The sequence below is a fragment of the Clytia hemisphaerica genome, unplaced genomic scaffold, assembly GCF_902728285.1.
Source record: "Clytia hemisphaerica strain Z4C2 unplaced genomic scaffold, Clytia hemisphaerica genome assembly, whole genome shotgun sequence".
NCBI lineage: Eukaryota > Metazoa > Cnidaria > Hydrozoa > Leptothecata > Clytiidae > Clytia > Clytia hemisphaerica.
This window is the reverse complement of record NW_027103353.1, coordinates 248293-268788: the sequence shown is the minus strand read 5'-3', so window position 1 is coordinate 268788 and position 20496 is coordinate 248293. Positions and strand designations below refer to the sequence as shown.

The window sequence follows — 20496 nt, the reverse complement described above, 5'->3', positions numbered from 1 at the left end:
GTCATTGCCTTCGTGCGTCAACAGAAGTCATCTCCTCTCTCTTACTCTGGAAGCCCAAGCGTTTGGTTCAAACAGCGAAGAAGTTAACTTTCACTGACCCAGTGAGCAGGGGCACTGGAGTTGATTATAGTGACCTGGAAACTACCATGCGCGACTGCAAATTCTTGACGTCGGAGGGTGGAATCCATCATCTCGACCGCGGCTGAAAGATGATGATGGTGATTTATTATAAGCTTTATATTTTGATAATAATTTCATTGGTGGACCGAGAGATATAGATTGGATGGAATTTGTGTTGCGTTGCCAGTAAAGAATTGATGGTACTCTTTTGGTTATGGAGAAAACGTGAATTCCTAATTGTGCTGGAAGTATATGTTAATGAAATGATGTTATTTCTGAAGAAGGAAGAAGCGGGCTGGTTTTTGTGGATATTCAGATGGTCGTGGAGTAACTGTTGATCACTCTCTGTTGTCCATGAATGTTGGATCTACAATCTCATTTATTGATTTGAGAAGTGTTGGTTGTCGGTTAATTTTTCGATCGATAGTCACAAATCAAGACTAAGAGTTGCAAATCAAAATTACGGTGATAGGTGGAAATTAAACATCGGAAGTAAAGGAAGTAAAAATTATCCGTCACAAGTAAAAATTATCCGTCACAGATGAAGATTTTACGTCACAAATCAAAATTATCGTCACAGATCGATTTTATCCGTCAAAAATCAAGATTATCCGTCACAAATCAAGATTATCCGTCACAAATCAAGATTATCCGTCACAAATCAAGATTATCCGTCACAAATCAAGATTATCCGTCACAAATCAGAATTAAGCGTCACAAATGAAATTTATCCGTCAATTATCAATTAAGTGTTACAGGTTAAGATTACCTGTCACCCATAACATATAAAGAGACTGGTTGACCAATGTTTTTAAAAACCAAGTTCTAATGTCAAATGTTAGATGAAAAAATAGTACGGGGAGAACTTTTTTTATAAGCTTTTTTACGAATCGAACTAAATTATTTAGCATTTTTTAAGGATTAATATGCACGCAGTTTTTTATCACATTCATTCATGGATTTATTTTTAACCTAAAATAGAAAAAGCACTTTTTGTACATATTTTTTACACTTAGCAGACAGACAACGTTGTTTTAACGCTTATCTAATGCTCACAATGTCCATATTACGTTAGTTGAACGTTGAATGAACGTTGAAACACCTTTATGTGTCAGCTAGACCCTAATTTTACAAATAGGGAATGATACTTGAGGCGTACAGAATTGTCCCAAGTTGGAAACTCGTGAAATTTACCACTGGCCTTTCTATATCCCTTGACCAAGCTATATTCGCCATGTTTGATCAAGGTTTTGTTTAGAATCGGTACCCGAGAAGAAGCCATTGCAGTGTTAAGAATCAATGTCTAACGGCGCTACATCATCAAAAGTATTTGATGATAAGTAGGTCTAGCGCTCTAACTTGGTCCTCTACAATATTGCTGAGTCAAGTTGGACTGAAATTCAACATTGTATAAAAAGGGGGGAGGTTGTAAAGGGGCGAACTTGTAAATTCATACCAAAAAGTGAGGAATTTCATTACTTTTGGCCAGTATTGTAGATAGTGTGTCAAAATATTTGGCATTATTTTTCTTACTTTTTAGTATATGAATTCACAAGTCCTCCCCCCCTTTACCCCCCTTATGCAATGTTGAATTTCATTTTCATGTCTTTTTAAGAAACCCCCTGTTCCCTAACTTCAATGTTTGGATTGCTGTTTGGGTGTCTTCAACCATTAAAATCGGGGGTCTGGGGTGGGATTGAGGGGGAGTGAAATCAAAGTTCTGGAGGTGTTTTTGAAGGTTTATTGCCAACGTTTTATTGTATGCTTATAAAAAAACATTTATATGACTTCATTGAAACCTATCTTCATGAGTAATGAGTCAAATGAGGTGGAAACTTTGTTTCCAATCAGCGGGCAATGCCTTTATTCCGAAAATTCTTTATTTCTTCAACAGAAATATCACCAATGTTACATTTTCACTTGTTTCTTTTCAGAACTCACAAGTAAAAAAATATATAAACAAGAAATTAAAGAAAATCATGTAGATGATAGTCCTTTTATGGAAATTCTTTTTTTGGATGGCTCACTTGCATTGGTGTTGCGAGTTACTTTGAAAGATTTTTGTGTATCACCTTTTCAATCTTCAATATCATTTTTGGTTTGTACATTATGGTGGTAAGTTACATATTTTGTCTTCTAAATCCTAATCTTCCTTTCCGGGTACCCCAGGCTCGGGATCAAAAACTCAAAATTTAAACCCTAACTGATAATGATCGTAAAACCCCCGGGGAACGAGCAATAGACAAGTATTTTTTCGAAAGAATTATTTGGCTTTTCCCGAAAAACTGTAAAGGAGTGTTGTGGATTTTGGACATTCAAAGGGCGAAAGATATGAAAAGGGCTAAATATCGGGGAGGGGGGGGGTCCGTCAATATCATATGTAATTATGACAGTATATTTTCAGATTAGACAATTTCCTTTTTGGTTTTTCATCAAATATTTGACTACAAGGAGTTTTTGAAATAATTCGATCATATTCCTATAAAATTTTGTCAATATAAAGCTAGGTGTAGTTTTGAAGGTGTTCATTTTAATCTTTATTTTATTGTTCGATACTTATAGGAGGGGAGGGGTTCCTGGGGCTACCCGATCCCCCATATCGTCAATTTCTTCCTCGAATAGGCCTTGTTTGAGTATTCAGGTGTTTCTTTTTGAATAGAGTAAACTTTTTATAACCTCATCTTGGAGTCAATTACAACAGCGATAGTTTGAAAACAAAGTAAGCGTTGTTCGTGACGTAATTTATGAAAAGGACTATTCCGTCAAACCGTCTAAACGAGCACGAAAATTCCCCCACCGAAAATTCCCCCACCGAAAATTTCCCCACCGAAAATTTCTTCCAGATTCCCATCAAAAATTCTGTTCATTTTGAATATTTTTTCCCAATTCCAAAACTTCGACTGATTTCCGATATTGAACATAATTTCCGAAGTTCCTTCGAAACTTTCGTCGAATTCCAACACTCCGCCCGAAAAAAAGGCATGATTCCGCTCCTTCGTCAACCGTAAAGACCCTTCCCCCGCCGCCCTTAGGTCTTAAGCCTTGTCATAGATTTTTTGAGCTCTAATTTCTTCTTTAGGGAAATTCATTGTAATTTCTCACTGTCTTTTTACAAACTTAACAACAGTCTCAAATAATTAATATTTACAATTATTTCATATAATTTCAAAATGTATGTACAATTTAGAATAACGAGTTCGTTCTTCTAGTAATCCATTTTATTATTTCTATAAATTTATCACCATTTGTTAAGAACAACTAGTCGCCGGTATTCTTATCCATAAACACTTTGGCGATACGCAAACACTGATGCGCGTTGAAAGTCCACTGAATTGATCTGCTCTCACAAAGTCTTGTTAAGCTGCTATCATCAGGAGGGGGGGCAGGGTACTTGATCAAAATGGGTGCCGAGTATGTGTGAGCCATCAGGGTCCCTTTTTTACACTCTCGAAAGTCTCAAAATTACAAAATATCAAAAATTGACTCCTTCAAAGGTTAATAAAATCTGATAATTTTGAGCTAAGAATTTTAAAAATAGTCTCTCGAAGAGTCGATTTAACGAACTTTGCCTCTGACATTTTTTGCCCGTCGCATTGCAAACCTATCACTCCCCTCCCGGGGGTTATTACCATTACAATCAAATAGGTGAGATTTATTTTCTGAGAAGCATTTCAGTAATTTCATCGTTGGATATGTACAATATGTACAGTGTTTGTTTTATCTTGATTGATGGGCTCAGATGGTTTGTGATTGGCTGATTCTTGCACAGGTGGTTTTTGATTGGCTGATTCTTGCTCAGATGGATGGTTTGTGATTGGCTGATTCTCGCTCAGATGGTTTTTGATTGGCTGATTCTTGCACAGATGGTTTGTGATTGGCTGATTCCACCTCAGATTGTTTGTGATTGGCTGATTCTCTCTCAGATGGTTTTTGATTGGCTGATTCTTGCATAGATGGTTTGTGATTGGCTGATTCTTGCATAGATGGTTTTTGATTGGCTGATTCTTGCATAGATGGTTTGTGATTGGCTGATTCTTGCACAGGTGGTTTTTGATTGGCTGATTCTTGCATAAATGCTTTTTGATTGGCTGAATCTTTTTCGTTAATTTTATCGTTCGATTCCTTTTTAGGTTTTTCTGGTCCTTGATTGTCTTTATCGGGATTTTTCTTTTTCCCCGATTCGTCAGAATTTTTTCCCGATTCTGTATCTTTTTCTTTTAAATTGGTTTCATGTTTTAGTTCTTCATCTTTTATTTTTTCGTTCTTTTTCTCGGGTTCGTTTTCTTTGTCATGGGGAATCTTCTCATGAGAATTGTTCCCTGGAGAATCCTTCTTATTTGTGGAATTCTCTTTCTTGCTTGGGAAATCTTCCTTCTTGTTATTTAGCTTCTTTGGGGAATCCTCTTTATGTGGTGACTCGTTCTCAGTTTCTTTCGCAGAGTCATTCTTTGCGTAATCTTCCTCGTCCTTCTTTATAGAGGATTCTTCTTTTTTTGGATAATCATTTATTTCAGGGGAATCACTTTTCTGGTCTCCATTTTTTGCTTTTGTTGCTGATTCAGGCTCACTGTCCATATTATTAAGATCTTTTTCACTTTTTGCGTTTTTAGAATCTTTAGGATCATCCGAGCTATCGACAGACTGGTCTGGAGTTTCGTCTTTGGAATTCTCAAACTCTTCCAAGCTTGCTGTGGATTTTGACTTCTTGGTTTCTTTGTTTCGAAGATTGAATTCTTGTGAAGGACCTTCTTTGTCTGATAGCCAACTGAAATTTGATGAACATTTTATATAGAAGAAAATAAAAATTTCTGTCCCACTATACACCTTTTCGACCGTAGCGATCAATTGCCGCGCGGGCATTTTTGTCTGCTTTATCCCACTAAAATTGTCCCAGTCCTTTTTTTCGCACCTATAAACAAGAGCCACCAATTACCACGCGGACATTTTCTTGTCCGTTTTACCACCCTAAACTCTTCCCAGTCTTTTTTTCGCACCTATAGACAATAGGATTGAATCGAGTTTAGGGGGATAATTAAATAATTAAGTGACGCGCACCTGACCGCGCGGCTACGGTCGAAAAGGTGTATTCACTTAGTTGATTTGGGTGGCAGAGCAGCATTGTGTATTTCGTCCTTATTGGGTGGGACTCATCAGGAGCACTGTAAACTGTCTGTATATGACAAACCAGTCGACTCTCGCTAATTCGAGCTCGAACGGGGAATCTTAATTGTTCGAATTACAGAGAGATTCAAATTTAAGGGAAGTATTTTGGCGGGAACTAATCTTGGCGAGCGACGAAAATCTTAAGAAATTTTAATTTTGGCGGGAACTTATGTTGGCGAATAGGGATTTTTTTTTAATTTTGGCGGGAACTAATTTTGGCGAATGACAGCGTAAATCTGTTCTATTTTGCCTTATTTTGAGCAATTTTGATGAATTTCAGGGGTTATTTAGACAAGGAAACAAAAAATTTAATTTTGGCGGGAATTTATTTTGGCGACTGAGCAAAATACCTTAAAAGAAGAAATTTTGGCGGAAAGAAAATTTGGTTGAATGCGCCAAATTAAGTTCCCGCCAAAATTTCTTTTTTCCGCCATCTGCCAAATTAAACATTTGAAAATATGATTTCTTTTTAGGTGTTTTTGCATTTTTTCGCTGTTTTGACGCCATCTTAAGGTTAAATTTTTAAGCGACCACCAAATTAAATTCCCGCCAAATTTAGTTTTTTCGTCCATCCGCCAAATTGAATTCCCTCTGAAAAAACTTTTTTGGCCAACCGCTAAATTAAATTCCCGCCAAAATTTCTTCCTTTAAGGGTATTTAATTTTGGCGGGAACTAATTTTGGCGAATTTTGCCTAAATTCGCCGAATTCGCCAAAATTAGTTCCCGTGAAAATAAGTTCCCTTAAGGTATCGATAATATCGAGATGGTTTCTCCTTGGCACGGACTGGGAATAAATGATTCTAAATGTAGAAAAGATTCGAATTATAGAAGTTCGAATTAGAGAGTATGCTGTACACGTCAGAATTTTTCGACAGCAACAAAATAATCGATATAAAAATAAGAAATATTGAAATTTTACATCTTTAAAAGTAAAGATATTTTGTTTTGCGGATATTAAAACAAGAAATATTTTACAAATTCCGAGATTTTTCCGGAAAATCTGGAACAAGTAAAATATTTCGATATCGTTTGGTAAGTATATACAAGATTTGCTGTACCTATTATAGAAAAAACACTTTTCGATATCATGCCGGGAATCTCAAGAAAAATAGCGGAAATTTTTCACTGGCAAGTCATTTGAATCTTAGTCCAGGAATTGGAATCTTATGCAAAACGGCGATGCAGATTTCTTTGTAGGTATTCAGTCGTTGACTTGCTAAATCAGATCTTCGGTCGTTAATTCAGGCCTTCGGCTGTTAATTCAGGCCTTCGGCCATTGATTCAGGTCTTCGGCCGTTAATTTAGGTATTCGGCCGTTAATTCAGGCCTTCGGCCGTTAATTCAGGTCTTTGGCCGCTGGTGTAGGTCTTCGGTCGTTGACGGAACAAAAATTTACAAAACAAAATATATTAAATGAATTATCTTACCAATTACATTCAGCATGTTTCATTTCTTTGGAGTTTGCTTTTTCAATGGTCACACTTCTCACTCGTAGTGCTTTTTCACCTAAACAATGTGGTCAATGCTTGAAAGTCATTTTCTGTCTAATGCTTTTCTTTTATAAGAACATCCAAAATATTTTGAAGCCTTCGGATGTCCCTTAACCTTTTGAGTTTTTAGCCTAAAAATGTTCTTAACATGTTCTTATTTTGACCATTTTGTAAATATTTTTGACCATTTTTCTAAGAAATCGGATGTTTTTGAGTCCACGAAGCCTTAAAATGATTTTAACTTGTTCTTAACTTTTTTGCCAGTGAAGCCTTATGTTTTTATAGTTTGTTCTTATAGAAAAAAACGTTTATTGTTTTCTCGACCCACCGAATTTCTTATAATACTGCTCGTCTTATGGATTCTCCATAATTCGAACACAAACGGGGTTAATGAGTTATGGAAATTTTGAGATATTGAGTAAGTACACTTTTTTTATAAAAACCAGTAAAATATATTTGAGGCTCGACTGTTCTTATCCTGTTCTTATTTATAGGATGTAATTGAGGCATTTTAGTCATTATACCCAATTTGTACTACTTTGACACCTAAATTGCTTGAAATTGAATAAATTCAGGCTCATTATTATTGTTCTTAAATTGTTCTTATTTTTTGGCGATTTTGAGCCTCATTGTTCTTATAAAATTGTTCTTATGTAAAGAAAAAGTGTATTTGAGTTAAGGAAACATTCGAGTTATAGAGGTTCGATTTAAAGAGACTCTATTGGATATGAGAACGAACGTAAGGCTGCGATTTGGGTACCACCTGCGATGAATATTAAGAACAAGTTAGGGCCATCTCAAGGTTTCGTGAACTATAAAACATTCAATTTCTTAGAAAAGTGCACAAAAATACTCACAAAATGATGAAAATAAGAACATTTAAATAACATTTCCATGCTTTAAAGTCTAAGATTTGAGAACATCCGAAGGCTCGGATATAAAAGTGTAGCGAAAATGCTTGGGTATTCTTTATACAATAATAAACGTGTAGTGATAATGTTTCACTTACCGGCTTCTGCGTTTCTTAAGATAATGGACTTCAAATCACCGATCGAAACACATTCTAATAACATCTCTGATACCTACATACAAAAATGGTACACATAGTACGCCAAATCCGCAAAATTTAATCCCCGCGAAAGTTTATCCCATTAAAGTACTACACAAACGTCACTGTACAGTGTGTCCCGCAAAAAAGCAAACAAATGACTTGTATACTTAGTATTTCCATTCAAAAACCTATTCAATAATGGAGAGAAAATGGAGAAAAGAATTTTACCCCCACTGTCGAGGATATTGATTTTTCGAAGTACCTTACCCCTTGGATATCTTACTTTATTAGTAAAGACCCCCCTGGATATCCACTCTTAAAAATATGCTCAACCCCCTGGATCACCCATCTTCTTTTATAAAGATGCTTACTTCTGGATATCATATTTTTTACTTGAAAAGAGACTTTACCCCCTGGATATCCGCTCCCTTGTAGATATTAAACCCCCTGGATATCCACTTTTTAACAAAAATCGTTAACCCTCTGGATATCTGATGTCCTCAACAGGGGAGGGGAAATCCCAATCTTAGGAATTGAATATTACACAAAAAAGTTGTCTTCTTTCGATTATTCTAAGCCCAGTTTAGATAATGAATTTTGAGGATTTTACTTCATACTTTATTACGAACTTATAACATACCGTGTTGCGTTTAAAAGACGTCCCATTTGTGTTCAACAGACGTTCTCCCGTCTCCCCTTCGGTACCGTGCAAATCGACAAACAATTTTGGATCGATGGTTTCATTTTCCATATCACCCGTCTCGACGTGTATTCGATACAATGATACTGTTGGAAAGAGAGTATCGGAAAAATAAATTGATTGGCTCTCTTCCAGGAAACGACTCTTACAGTTTGCCAACCTTACGTTCATTGGACGTCCACAGATTTCTGTAAAGCCCGAAGAGCTAGATGGCGTGCTTTTAGCTTTTCCAAGCAAAAAGAATTGAATATCGCAAAAAAATATTGTTGTTATTGTTTTTGATAATCTGAAGTGACACATGTCACGTGAGCTATATAGGATTTCCTACCTAACCACGGTATACCTATCAGCGCTCTACCCTTTGGGCTGTAATCTCTTCCAGGAAATATTAGCCACGTGCATAAATAAACAAAAAAAATTGTCGTGGCCATTTGGTGAATTTGCAATGCCCAGGGGGTTGACTTGATGCTTGCCGGGAGGGTGGTAATAAATTTGCCGTGGTTGAAAATTCAAAACGCCCAAGAATAGAACAATAGAAAAGCACGTTCATGTCAATTTTATACACAAATTTATTTGGTATTATTCAACTACTCTAATGAGTTACTTTTGAAGAAGTATTTTAAAACCTCTTTTTTGTTTGTATTTTACTTTAATCGGGTTAATTATCACGTGGTTTAATTTTGCGAGTCAAACATAAAATTTACGGGGTAATTGTTTTAGTCGTTTTTTTCTAAAAATATACATATTTTTGAAAATTTTTTAAAAGTGTTACCAAAATTATGTCGAGTTAAAAGAATCGCGAAATTTTTTGGTTTTATATTTGCAAATTAGCGCTAAGAATGACTTGACGTGGATTTAATTTCGTGAATCAGCCTTAAAACTAGTTAAAATTGACCCTTAAAACGCAAAAAAAAAGCAAATTTACAGTGTATTATCTGTTAAAAACAGATTTTCAAAATTTCGCGTGACTTCAATTCGCGAGTCAGTGATCACAAGATGTGAGATTAATTTTCGCGAAAAAGGCAGAAATTATCAAAAATGGGAGATAAAATTTCCCTAAAATAAATCCGATTAAAAAAGTAGAAGAATAAAACTCACCAGGCGTTTTCTTATGATCTACAGGTATTTCGCGGACAGTTGAGTGATCACCTTCTCTTTCGGACAGCCATCGGTTGCATGGTAAGATAAATTTAGTGTCTTTCGCTTGACTGCTTTTATTCTCTAATGTAAGCTGTATAATGAAAATTTATTAATATTGAAAATGGTAGGCTACAGCTTAGTCCACGTGTATTCCACAATTATGGACAAAATATTTGAGACAAAGGGGGATTTGCCGGCGAAATTTTAAACACCACAAATGATTTTTAAGCGCCTTAAACTACAGTTGGAAAGTAGAAATTTAACTCTGAGTTTTAACATGAGACTTCAGACTTAGGACCTTAGGATCTCAGGATTTAAAGGCTTAAATTAGCTCGAATAAGGCTTGGACTATATAGCGTAGAAGCCACCGATTCCCTCTAAAATCGGAATATTCCACTGGAAGAAAGTGGAAGTGCTAAAATAGTAATTCTCGCCCGAACTGTAAATTCTGAAAAACGTTAAAATGAATTAAAATGTCAATATATTTCGACCATGATTGCAGGCTTTATTCACGTTTCTGATGGACGCCAGAAATACCCTCATGTAGACTGGTGCGAGTTTCTCCCAAAACAATTCATGATATGCACCACTGCAATGACTTCACAAATTTATGCAACTTTACTGTTTTTTTTCCACCCAATACGTCACTTTTCTATTTTTTAAGTGACGTATTGGGTGGAAAATTTTTAAAGTTCTCAGAAGACTCTCCAGTGGTGCATATCATGAATACGTCTTAAACAATCTGATGGCGTGTTGGGCTTTTAAGGGGTCTGGTAATGTATTTGCAAGGAAATGACGTCAATGTTCTTTGTTAAATGAGAATGTCAATGCAATTACTATCGACATTTTTGACGTCATTTTAACTTCAATCCTGTCTTCTCACGCTTCAAAGACTGGTTCGTGTATTCATGATTACCATTGCAAGTTATCCACGGACCCAATAGCTGATTGGTTGAAAGTGACGTAAAATCAGTAAATACGTCACTTTCAACCAGTCAGCTGTGTGGTCCGTGAAAGACATTACAATGGTGTATTTATGATATGCACCATTGCAATGTCTTCCGACATTACATCACGGACCCAATAGCTGATTGGTTGTAAGTGACGTAAAATCAGTCAATACGTCACTTTAAATCAATCAGCTGTTGGATCCATGAAAGACATTACAATGGTGTATTCATTAATTCTTGATTTTCAGTTCAACTTTGACTTTTATCGAAGAAAAATGACAGGATTTCAAAAAAACTTTTATTTTCAAACGATAAAACATAAACTTACTTTTCTTAACTTCCAATCGGGCTCATTGCCGCTCTGATCATGCATAACCCGGATTTTCTTCAATTTCCCAATATTTTGAGTTTTGATCTGAAATCAATAGAAAACGGAATATATTTTCTTACGTCAAAGACTTCTCTCGCTGGAAAGTCATGCTCTAATTTACGGTCAGGTCGCCCAGTTTGGTACTGGAACTTTATATTCAGATTGTCCCTTAGAACCAAACAGCATTATAGAGAGTCTTTTTTCAAGAATTTTCATGAAAATTGATCAACCTTATAACTCAACTTACATCAAAAACTTTTGTTTTCCCTCGCTGGAAAGTCATTCCAGTTTTACGGTCTGGAAGCCCGAGGACTTTGTATTCAGATTGTCCTTTAGAACCAAACAACATTATGGAGACATTGGAACTGGTACCAGCATCGTCATCGTTCCCTGTGCTGACTAGAACCTTCCAATTGAATTCTGAAGAAAAAAAATCAAAAAGTTAAAATTGAGCTTCATATATTATCTGTATATTTGCTGTATAAGTTAGTGCCGTAGTAAGCAATTTGATATTGGGGGGGGGAGGGGGTTGGCATAAGTTCAGTGACACCGTGAGGGCCAACCATGGTAGCTACGGCACTGTAAAGTAATTGTTTCAATCAGATCTTTACTAGTATCTATATCATCATTTGTCGTGACTGAGTCAATCGCAGCTGCGAGACTAAAGGCTTGGGGGCACGAGAAGTTTTTTTTCGCGTTGGTGCATTGCAAGACCACCCATTACAAGAAAAAAAGCGTGTTTCATGGGACAGAAAGTGAGGGAAAAACCCAAACGACACGCTGATTTTGCCCCTGGGACAATGGAGCAAAATTGATTCGAATCAATTTTTTCCATTGTCCCAGGAACAAAAGTGAGGTTATTACCATTAGTGGAAAATTTAAGAAATCAAAGTTATAGAAAAATTGTTTGAAATTAACCGCTACTGGCAAATACCAGGGTGTTTTTGAAGAAAATATTACATAATTAAAGCATGAATTGAATGGAACATGAACCACTCGGCTTTCGCACATGTTCATTTTTTAATATCAATAATTCGAATTCGAACTATAGAATCCAAACTTAGCTCGACTTGCAGAAGAATTCTTTTTATATTTTAGGAACCTTTCACCATGACTCAAACTGAAGATTACATTTTTTCCATAGGCGAAAGTCAATTGTATTCTTCTTAGCGATGCAGTCATAATATGGAAAGTGAGTATTCCATACTGGATAAATATTGTGTCATTCCTACCTTTGTACAACCTTATAATTCCCCTCTTTATTACATACATCTCGTATGGAAGCCGTTCCATCCTTACCTTTCAGCTTGGCGTCTACTTCTTCGTCTTCCTTTTCCTCTTCGTCCCCTTCTTTTGCTTGCTCCTTCCCTTCTTTTGCCTGTTCTCCCTCTTCTTTGTCATGCTCCCCCTCTTCTTTATCCTGCTCCCCCTCTTCTTTATCCTGCTCCCCCTCTTCTTTGTCCTGATCCTTCTCTTCTTTATCTTGATCATCCCGAGGTGGTGTCGGGGACGGCGTCCTTCGATTTGTGTCATTTTCGTCTATGTCTTGTTCACCTTTAAAACGAAAAAAATGTGTTGAACGGCTGGCACACAACGCTGTTTCAACGTTTATTTAACGTTCGCAACGTCCATATAACGTTAGATGAACGTTGAAACAACGTTGTGTGCCAGCTGGGTAATGCACGGCTAATAGAGAGAACTAAATGGAAATACACTCTTCTCGAGATGCATAAATTTATTGTTGTCCTCGTTTTCAAACAGATTTCGTTGCAATGAAATTATACATTTAAACCAATTTAAATTCCCAAAAGGCAAACATTAACTCTAAAACAAAAGTGCTTGAAATTCAAAATGTTCCACAATTATCATTGTGAATATGCAATTTTATAGCAATGAAATCTGTTTGAAAACGAGGACAACAATAAATTTATGCATCTCGAGAAGAGTGTATTGAAATTTTTTTGAGTCTATTAAAATTAAGGAAAGCTTTAACTTTTTATATTCAAGGAAAAGGAAAAATGACCTTAATTTGAATGATATGTGACCCTTTTGAGTATATATCACCTATCAATTTCTTTTTTTGAAAAACCCAGTCCCTATTTTTATTTTGTTTCATGATGTTGTGTCTTTTTACTGCCAAATCATGCATATTGGTTGTTGAAATACGCATTATTAGCGCTTCTTTGATACCAGTTAAGATTTTAAAAGTGTAGTTATTTGGCATTTTTCGAGTTTTGTTTAAAGAATTTCGCTGATAAGACTTTTCAAATTTCTATTGGGACTTAATTTGGCGGATGACACCTAAATCTGCGAAATCCTCGAAAATTTTAAAATTCTATTCGACTCACCGATAGTATTAGAAGGATTATATTCTGCTCTGTCCACAGGTACCGATATTGGGCGTCCAGAAGACGGTGGTCTTTGTTGCGAGTCGTCTTGAAGGGCGGATATTGATCTGAGAGGTGAGAACCGCCCCATTGCTGGATGTCGATCAGGGCGGACGGGTGAAGAGCATGGGCGGGATGTTTCCTCTTGTGCGACTGACAGTTGTTTTGGAGTTGCAGGCTTTCTAAAAAAGAGTTAAAAGACGGGGTCATTCATAGTTCTCAAAAGCATTTTCTTTGAGTTTAATTATACGTACAATAATGTTATAAACGTTAAAAATGTTGTGTTCCGTAGTCAACTAAAGACTAAGTGCGAAACTAAAGCGAAGTGTGACGAAGAGGACACGAACGGAAGTAGAAATTGTCATTTATTGAGTTTAAAGCCCGGAAGGATGGAAAATGAATCCACGTGACCCGCGTGGTTTTCACGCAAATGCCAGATCGAAAGTAAAAGTTATTAACATATTTTGAAAAATATGCCGCGTTATGTTCAATTAGTCATTCAAAAGGCAACGCTTTTCTAAAACTAAGCACTTTGATTAAGTTATGGGAATACTTTGATGAAGAGTCTTGGTGTTAACGTTATAACAGTTTCTTGTTCATGATATGCACCATTGCAATGTCTTCCACGGACCCAACAGCTGATTGGTTGCAAGTGACGTATCAACTGATTTGATGTCACTTACAACCAATCAGCTATTGGGTCCGTGCTGAATGTCAGAAGACATTGCAATGGTGCATATCATGAATTACGAGAGCTTGAGTTGTAGAGCTACGGCGTTAGACTGGTTGGTATTTTGGACACTTTTCAAGAAGAAATCATTCTACGCTCACAGTCAAAAAAAATTAATGAAGCAATTTCATTGGTCAAACTTGTCGTACTCGGTTTAAAAAACTCGACAAAGGGTTTTTCATATTTTTATGACGTAATATTTTTTGACAATCAAAGAGATGAAGCTGTATGACCAATGTTTATGTGGACTTTGACCGTGCCTTGCCGAGCTTGAGTTTCTACAAGCTCTTGTTTAATTTCATTTGTCCTTAACCTTTAATAAAACTGAGTTTATGTATCGGAAGATATCGAGAGCGACGGCAAGTGAAGTCGACGCAAAATAAAGTCGATAGTTGATGTACGGCTCTAGCATTTTCTTTGCTCACCTAAACAGACGACGGTAGGTATTGTGGTGTTTTTACCGTCGTCAAAGAAAATTCGATTTATCTCGAATACATAAACTCGCTAAAATTTCTCTAAAGAACGCGCCGTCTCTATTACTTTTAATGACCGAATTAGTGAAATTTTTCCATCTCATCTCACCTTGCAGATTGTATCCTCGATGGTGCTCTCTTTGATGTGTTTTCAGCCTCCTCTGGATGCCTTGCGAATTTCTGGGGTGCTGTACCGGGTCTCTCATTACTATCACCTGAAAGAACAATTTAAAGAAACGACTGTGTTCTACCCACTGACCTTTATATACCCTGGACCAAGTTTCTCAATCCCGGCCAAGCAAAATATTTGATCGGAGTTTTTTTGAAAAGTGGTACCCTAATCGTGACACTACTCAATAGCGGTGTAAATGCATCGAGAGCGCTAGGTCTACTTTCCCTCGAAAACTTTTGACGATGAAGCGCCGTTAGACGTTAATTTTTAACACTGCAATGGTTTCTTTACGGGTACCAATTCAAAAAATATTTCGATCAAAGATGGCTGATATAGCTTTGTCCAGGGATATATAAAGGTCAGCGGTTCTTCCCAGAAACACATTTTTATAAGCAACTAGGTTGTTAACCCAGCTGGTGCAAAACGTTGTTTCAACGTTCAGCTGAGGTTATATGGACGTTGGGAACATTAGATAAACGTTGGAAGAACGTTGTGTGTCAGCTGGGAAGGCTCGAGGTCTTTCATCACCATCACCTTAAAGTTTGGATCATTTTAGATTTTAAAGAAATGACTGTGTTTTACCAACTCAGGTTGTTTTATAACACGTGGGCCGGCCACTGATAGACTGGCTGATAAGTGGCCCAGTGTTACGTGACAGGCTTCATTTTTTGGTTATGCCTACTATACTGGACTCAGCGCCATCAAATTATCAGAAAGCAAAGTTCAGTCACAAGAATCTAGTCTAGTCGTTTTACCATTAGCGAGCACCTCACCAAAAACCGGGATTTTCATTCCGTTTCTTTGCGAGTTCCACTTTTACGATTTTTGAAAAACAGAAGCCTTTCAAGTGCCCTGAAGCAACTTCTAATTTTCCCTACTGCAGGAGCTTCTATAGTTTAAAGTGACATAAAAAATCGAATGTTTAGAGGACGGAGAACTGGGCTCCAAACATTCGAAAAAGGTTTTGAATGTCGAAGCCCTTGCTGAACATATTTAAAGTTTATGGGGTGTGGGTGTGGCCGAGTAGTTGTGTGTTCGCCTCCTAATCTGAAGATAGTGGGTTCGAACCCCTTCCAAATCAACCACGTTGCGAGGTCACCTCTCATATTTCAAAGTGGCAGTCCGAGTTGGGCTTTTCCAGAATTTATTTTAAATTTTGACCCCCCAGACAGCAGATCTAACCTGCCCCCCCGACAAACCCCCGTTACTGGAAGAACCAGTCCTAAAGGATGGATGGATGTGAGTTCTTGCAGTTCTAGCATAAATCGTTGAATAAATGAAAAAATAACTTGAAAAAATACTTTTCATACCTTTTGGATGTTTTGGGCCATTTTCATCTTCGTTTTCTTCCATTTGGATGAATTGAGATTCGGTGTGTCTCCGAGATACTTTTCTATTTTGAAAATTTCTTGTTCGTGTTTGTTTTGCACTCGCCGGTGGTGAGGGGGATTTCAAGGATGCTTTTGCAGTGCTTGGTCGCTCCAGGGAATCACCTTTGGATTTATTGGCACCGGACCGTTTTTTCATTATGTGGCCGTCTGTTTGACGTCGCGTTAAAGGGCCGATTGGTCTTGAGAAGTCTTCTTTTGGTTCGAGAGACTTTTCTTTTTCGTTCTCTTTTTCTTCCTTTTTTATTTTTTCTTCTTCTGTATCGCTTACTTCTTCGACATTTTCGACGTCACTTTCTTCCTGTGATTTGATTGGTTCTAAAGGGGAAACGGTTAAACTTGATTGGTTCTAAAGGGGAAATGATTAATTTTTATTGGTTCTAAAGAGAAAACAACTTATTTCAATCTTTATTTATGCGCCATTGTAATGTCTTCTAACATCACATCACGGACCCAATAGCTGATTGGTTGTGACGTAATGTTGTTTTCAATGATCAATTGTTATTTGAGATTTAAAAGACACAAAACACTCCAAAATTTAAATTGAGTATTTTTTTTGGCGGGAACTAATTTTGGCGGGCAGCAAATATCCTAAAAAATTTTAATTTTGGCGGGAACTGATTTTGGCGAATGACAGCGTAAATCTGTTCTATTTTGCCTTATTTTGAGCAATTTTGATGAGCTTCAGGGGTAATTTAGGCAAGGAAACAAAAAATTTAATTTTGGCGGGAACTTATTTTGGCGAGTGAGCAAAATATTTAATTTTGGCGGGAACTAATTATGGCGAATTTCGTCTAAATTAATTCGCCAAATCCGCTAAAATTAGTTCCCGCCAAAATAAGTTCCCTTAAGGTATACAATCAAAGTCATAATATTTGAGAAAAAAGGGAAATTCCCGCGAAATCTTACACCCACAAACGATTTGGAAGCGCTCTAAATTAGGTTGGAAGGATATAGTTTAACTCTGAGTTTTGATCTAAGGATCCAAAAGTCCAAGAATGGTCCAATAGGTCTCAGCATATTTACGCCTATACACTGCACTTGATAAGAATTCGCTGGCCTAGAATCTAGAAATTGCCAGAGTTAATTTTTCATTCTCCAGCCTACCAAAAACAAAGAGAAACCCCTGGGTTAGTAGTTTCACCTTCTTTCTTTCCATTCTCTTTTTCTTCTTTTTGAATTTTCTCTTCCTCGGTGTCACTATCTTCTTCCAGATCTTCTACTTCACTCTCGTGCTGTGATTTGATTGGTTCTAAAGAGGAATGGGTTAAGTTTAAGCACCGTTACATTATTATAGGTGGTAGAAAACTATTTGGATTGTATACCAAGCTTTTTAATGCAGTTTATTTGGCTATATAAAAGCTTTTTTTAATCCAGTCTTCTATGAGAATATTCATGATGAAATTTGCTAAACAAAATGAGAATATGTTAAGAATATTTCCATCATGGAATTTGGCAACTGAACATAAGAATGCTAGTGTTAGGGTTGTTGTGGATCATTTTTTCTTACGAATGGTCAATTAGGCGCAGTAGCAGACGTAGTGGTGTGGTGGTCATCGCTCGTGACTCCCATCTGGGAGGTCCGAGTTCTATTCCCAATGTAGTACAACAGTTCACTTGGCAAGAACCAGCGTTGTCTAGAAAGCGTTAAGCGTTCCGACCTTGAAAAAGGAGGAATTCCTACTCGTACTTCGCAAGGAGTAAGACCCTTTCTCCAATGGGGAGGGCTCATATCATCAATTGCCAGTTACCCCCTCCCCCATCAAAAACATCATATTCTTTAACATTACATATTAAAAATGTTCGGCTCTAAGGAATACTGTTAAGAATGTTTTAGAATGATTTTTGTCAAAAGTTTAGAATATCCTTTGATAAAGTGGAAATAAACCATTCAAATTCTCACAAAGAAAGCTTGTATTTAACGCCAGTGCTAAAAAAGCAACCGAGGGTTTCCTGAGAGTCTATTCTGATGGCCAAAAAATTTAAAGGTTTTATTTTTACATAAGTGTTTCCGTTTTATATCTGACACATATTTCAGTGTCTTGCTATTGTTATATTATGCTGATATAAGCAAAAAATGTTTTTCTTTTCCTTTTTCTGACCAATTTTGCTCCACATCCGTGTCAATTCAATGTCAAAAAGCTTGTGAATTAAAATTGATGAGTAAGCAAACGATATCACTCTTATTTAAAAACAAAACCTTTTAAGCAGCTTGACCTTAACAACTTTCATTACAAAAAATTCTTTGACCTTCTTCTTTTTCGTTCTCTTTTTGTTCCTTTTTGATTTTTTCTTCTTCTGTGTCGCTTTCTTCTTCAACATTTTCGACGTCACTTTCTTCTTGTGATTTGATTGGTTCTAAAGAAATAGTCAATGTTTGTCAATTCTTCATAACACCCATGTGTCATAGACCCGCTAGGACCCCAGCCCCACTGGAAAAATTAGCGAAAATTTCGTCCCCGGTGCGAAAATACCCTGGAATTTCAGCCCCACTGGAAAATTAACTTTGATTTCATCCCCACTCGAAATTCAATGTTTAAAAATTGAATTCCAAAACCATCCCCACTGGATTTGTTTTTACTTGGAACAATAGAATTTCTATTCCCATTGGGATTTCAATAGGAATTTTTATCCTGATTGAGGAAAAGAGTTCGGCCGGGGCTGTGATACAGGGGTGTTTCATAGACTTAGAGATTAATCTTTAAGTAAAGCATATACAGGGTGTCTCGAAAAAATCATGTGTCAGACCACTTCAATGAAGTAAGAAAAAAAATTTGTATCCATGACAAAATTTCTTTTTAAAAAGTAATATTTTCGGATTATCACGTTCAGGTAGATGTTATTTTCTAAAAGCGCTTATCTTTTGACTCGCCTTTTTGTATCGTTGTTTGATTTAATTTTCGAATGCGTGAAAGTGGTCAAAAGTCATTCCTAATATCTTAGATGTATCGGATTTATTGGGAATGAATATGGTTTTCTCGGCATTTTCATTCATTTGGTTATGTGATACACGTTCTTTTTCAAGAAACACACTTTTAAGAAACATGAGGCTCAGAATGCCTACAAACTAAGAAACATCTAAGAAACATGCTGAGGCTGAAAATGAGAAAATAGCATTTTTTAGTTCGGTTTTTTTTTAAGAACCTTCCAATCAAAACAAAGTTCCAAAAAAATACTTACACAACAGTTAGAAACACTTGAGAAAGTCAGAAAATCAATATAGAAGATAGGAAAGTACCGTAGATATAGTCTATTAGATTATTATCGACATGCGTCGCATGACAAAGTTTAGAAAGATGTAAGAAACATTTAAGGCTCAAAAGGCCGATTACTTAAGAAACATTGAGGCTGCTCGGTAAAACTAGTTTCTTAAAAAAACAAACGTGTAACCATTCAAATATAATGATGGAGACAGATAGCTCGTATAAACCGTATGCAGCGGGATACAAAATCAAAACAAATTTCACATGTCAACATAAAAAATCAAAACAAATATGGCTGATTTTGATTGTTTCAATTGTTTTACAAGTTTTGTTTTGGACACGGGATTTTAATTGTTCTCTATAATGACACGTGGTTCGCGCAATGTTTACATTTTACTACTTGGGCATCAAAGCGATTGGACTTTAATATGTAGTTCACAAACCTTCGTTAACTCGTTGTTGCTTACTTTCTTGTTCTTTTCTTATTTTATCTTCTTCTGTATCACTCAGCTCCTCCAAGTCATCAACTTCACTCTTCGCCTCTTCCTGCTTAAAATAACAAAATGAAATACACCTTTTTGACCGTAGCTGCCAATTACCGCGCGGGCATTTTTTTCCGCTTTATCTTACCCAAACCGTCCCCGTCCTTTTTTCACACCTATAGACAATAGAAAAATGTGTCAAAAAAGGACTGTGACGGATTTAGTAGATAGATAAATTTGAACAGATTTGTTTTGTTTCTATTACTTATCCATCGAAATATTTGGTTGTTGAGGTTTTCAAAAGAAATTTCGAAACTTTCCATAATTCGAACCAATTACTACTAAAATTCTACTTCAATAATTAATACTTTAATAATTCGAATTTCTCTATTATTTGAACAAATTAAATTTGCCCTTCGAGCTTGAATTAAAGAGAGTCAACAATATTATATATCAATATATATCCCATATCTCACGTTTATCGCTTCGTAGTACACTCCGTACGCATTATCTGTTTGATAATTCCCATACGGAGACCTCTGCGATTAAGTAAGATTTATAAATAGCAACACTTCCCTCATCGTCTCCCCGCTCTCACCAACACTCCAGCACAGCGGTCGGTTTGAAAAATCTCAAATGAGAAAATATAATGACAACAGACCCTCTGCGGTAATGA

The 20496-nt window shown here is 36.5% G+C and overlaps 1 protein-coding gene across 2 annotated transcripts in view; it reads right to left on the bottom strand.

The window, feature by feature from the left end:
- Nucleotides 1-3216: 3216 nt before the first annotated feature.
- LOC136820530 (dentin sialophosphoprotein-like) overlaps nt 3217-20496 on the bottom strand; it is a 36617-nt gene continuing 19337 nt past the window's right edge. Inside the window, exons 20-33 of one of the 2 annotated variants that reach the window (XM_067076726.1) lie at nt 19806-19887; nt 18386-18493; nt 17280-17387; nt 16058-16453; nt 14685-14790; nt 13334-13554; nt 12285-12539; nt 11233-11405; nt 10944-11030; nt 9624-9756; nt 8466-8611; nt 7784-7856; nt 6712-6790; nt 3217-4885 (exon numbers count right to left, since the gene is read on the bottom strand). In XM_067076726.1, the coding sequence (XP_066932827.1) occupies nt 3916-4885; nt 6712-6790; nt 7784-7856; nt 8466-8611; nt 9624-9756; nt 10944-11030; nt 11233-11405; nt 12285-12539; nt 13334-13554; nt 14685-14790; nt 16058-16453; nt 17280-17387; nt 18386-18493; nt 19806-19887 (2937 nt within the window). In that variant the 3' untranslated portion in view covers nt 3217-3915. Of the gene's footprint in view, nt 4886-6711; nt 6791-7783; nt 7857-8465; nt 8612-9623; nt 9757-10943; nt 11031-11232; nt 11406-12284; nt 12540-13333; nt 13555-14684; nt 14791-16057; nt 16454-17279; nt 17388-18385; nt 18494-19781; nt 19888-20496 lie in introns of both variants that reach the window. The other variant, XM_067076720.1, reaches the window with a different exon arrangement.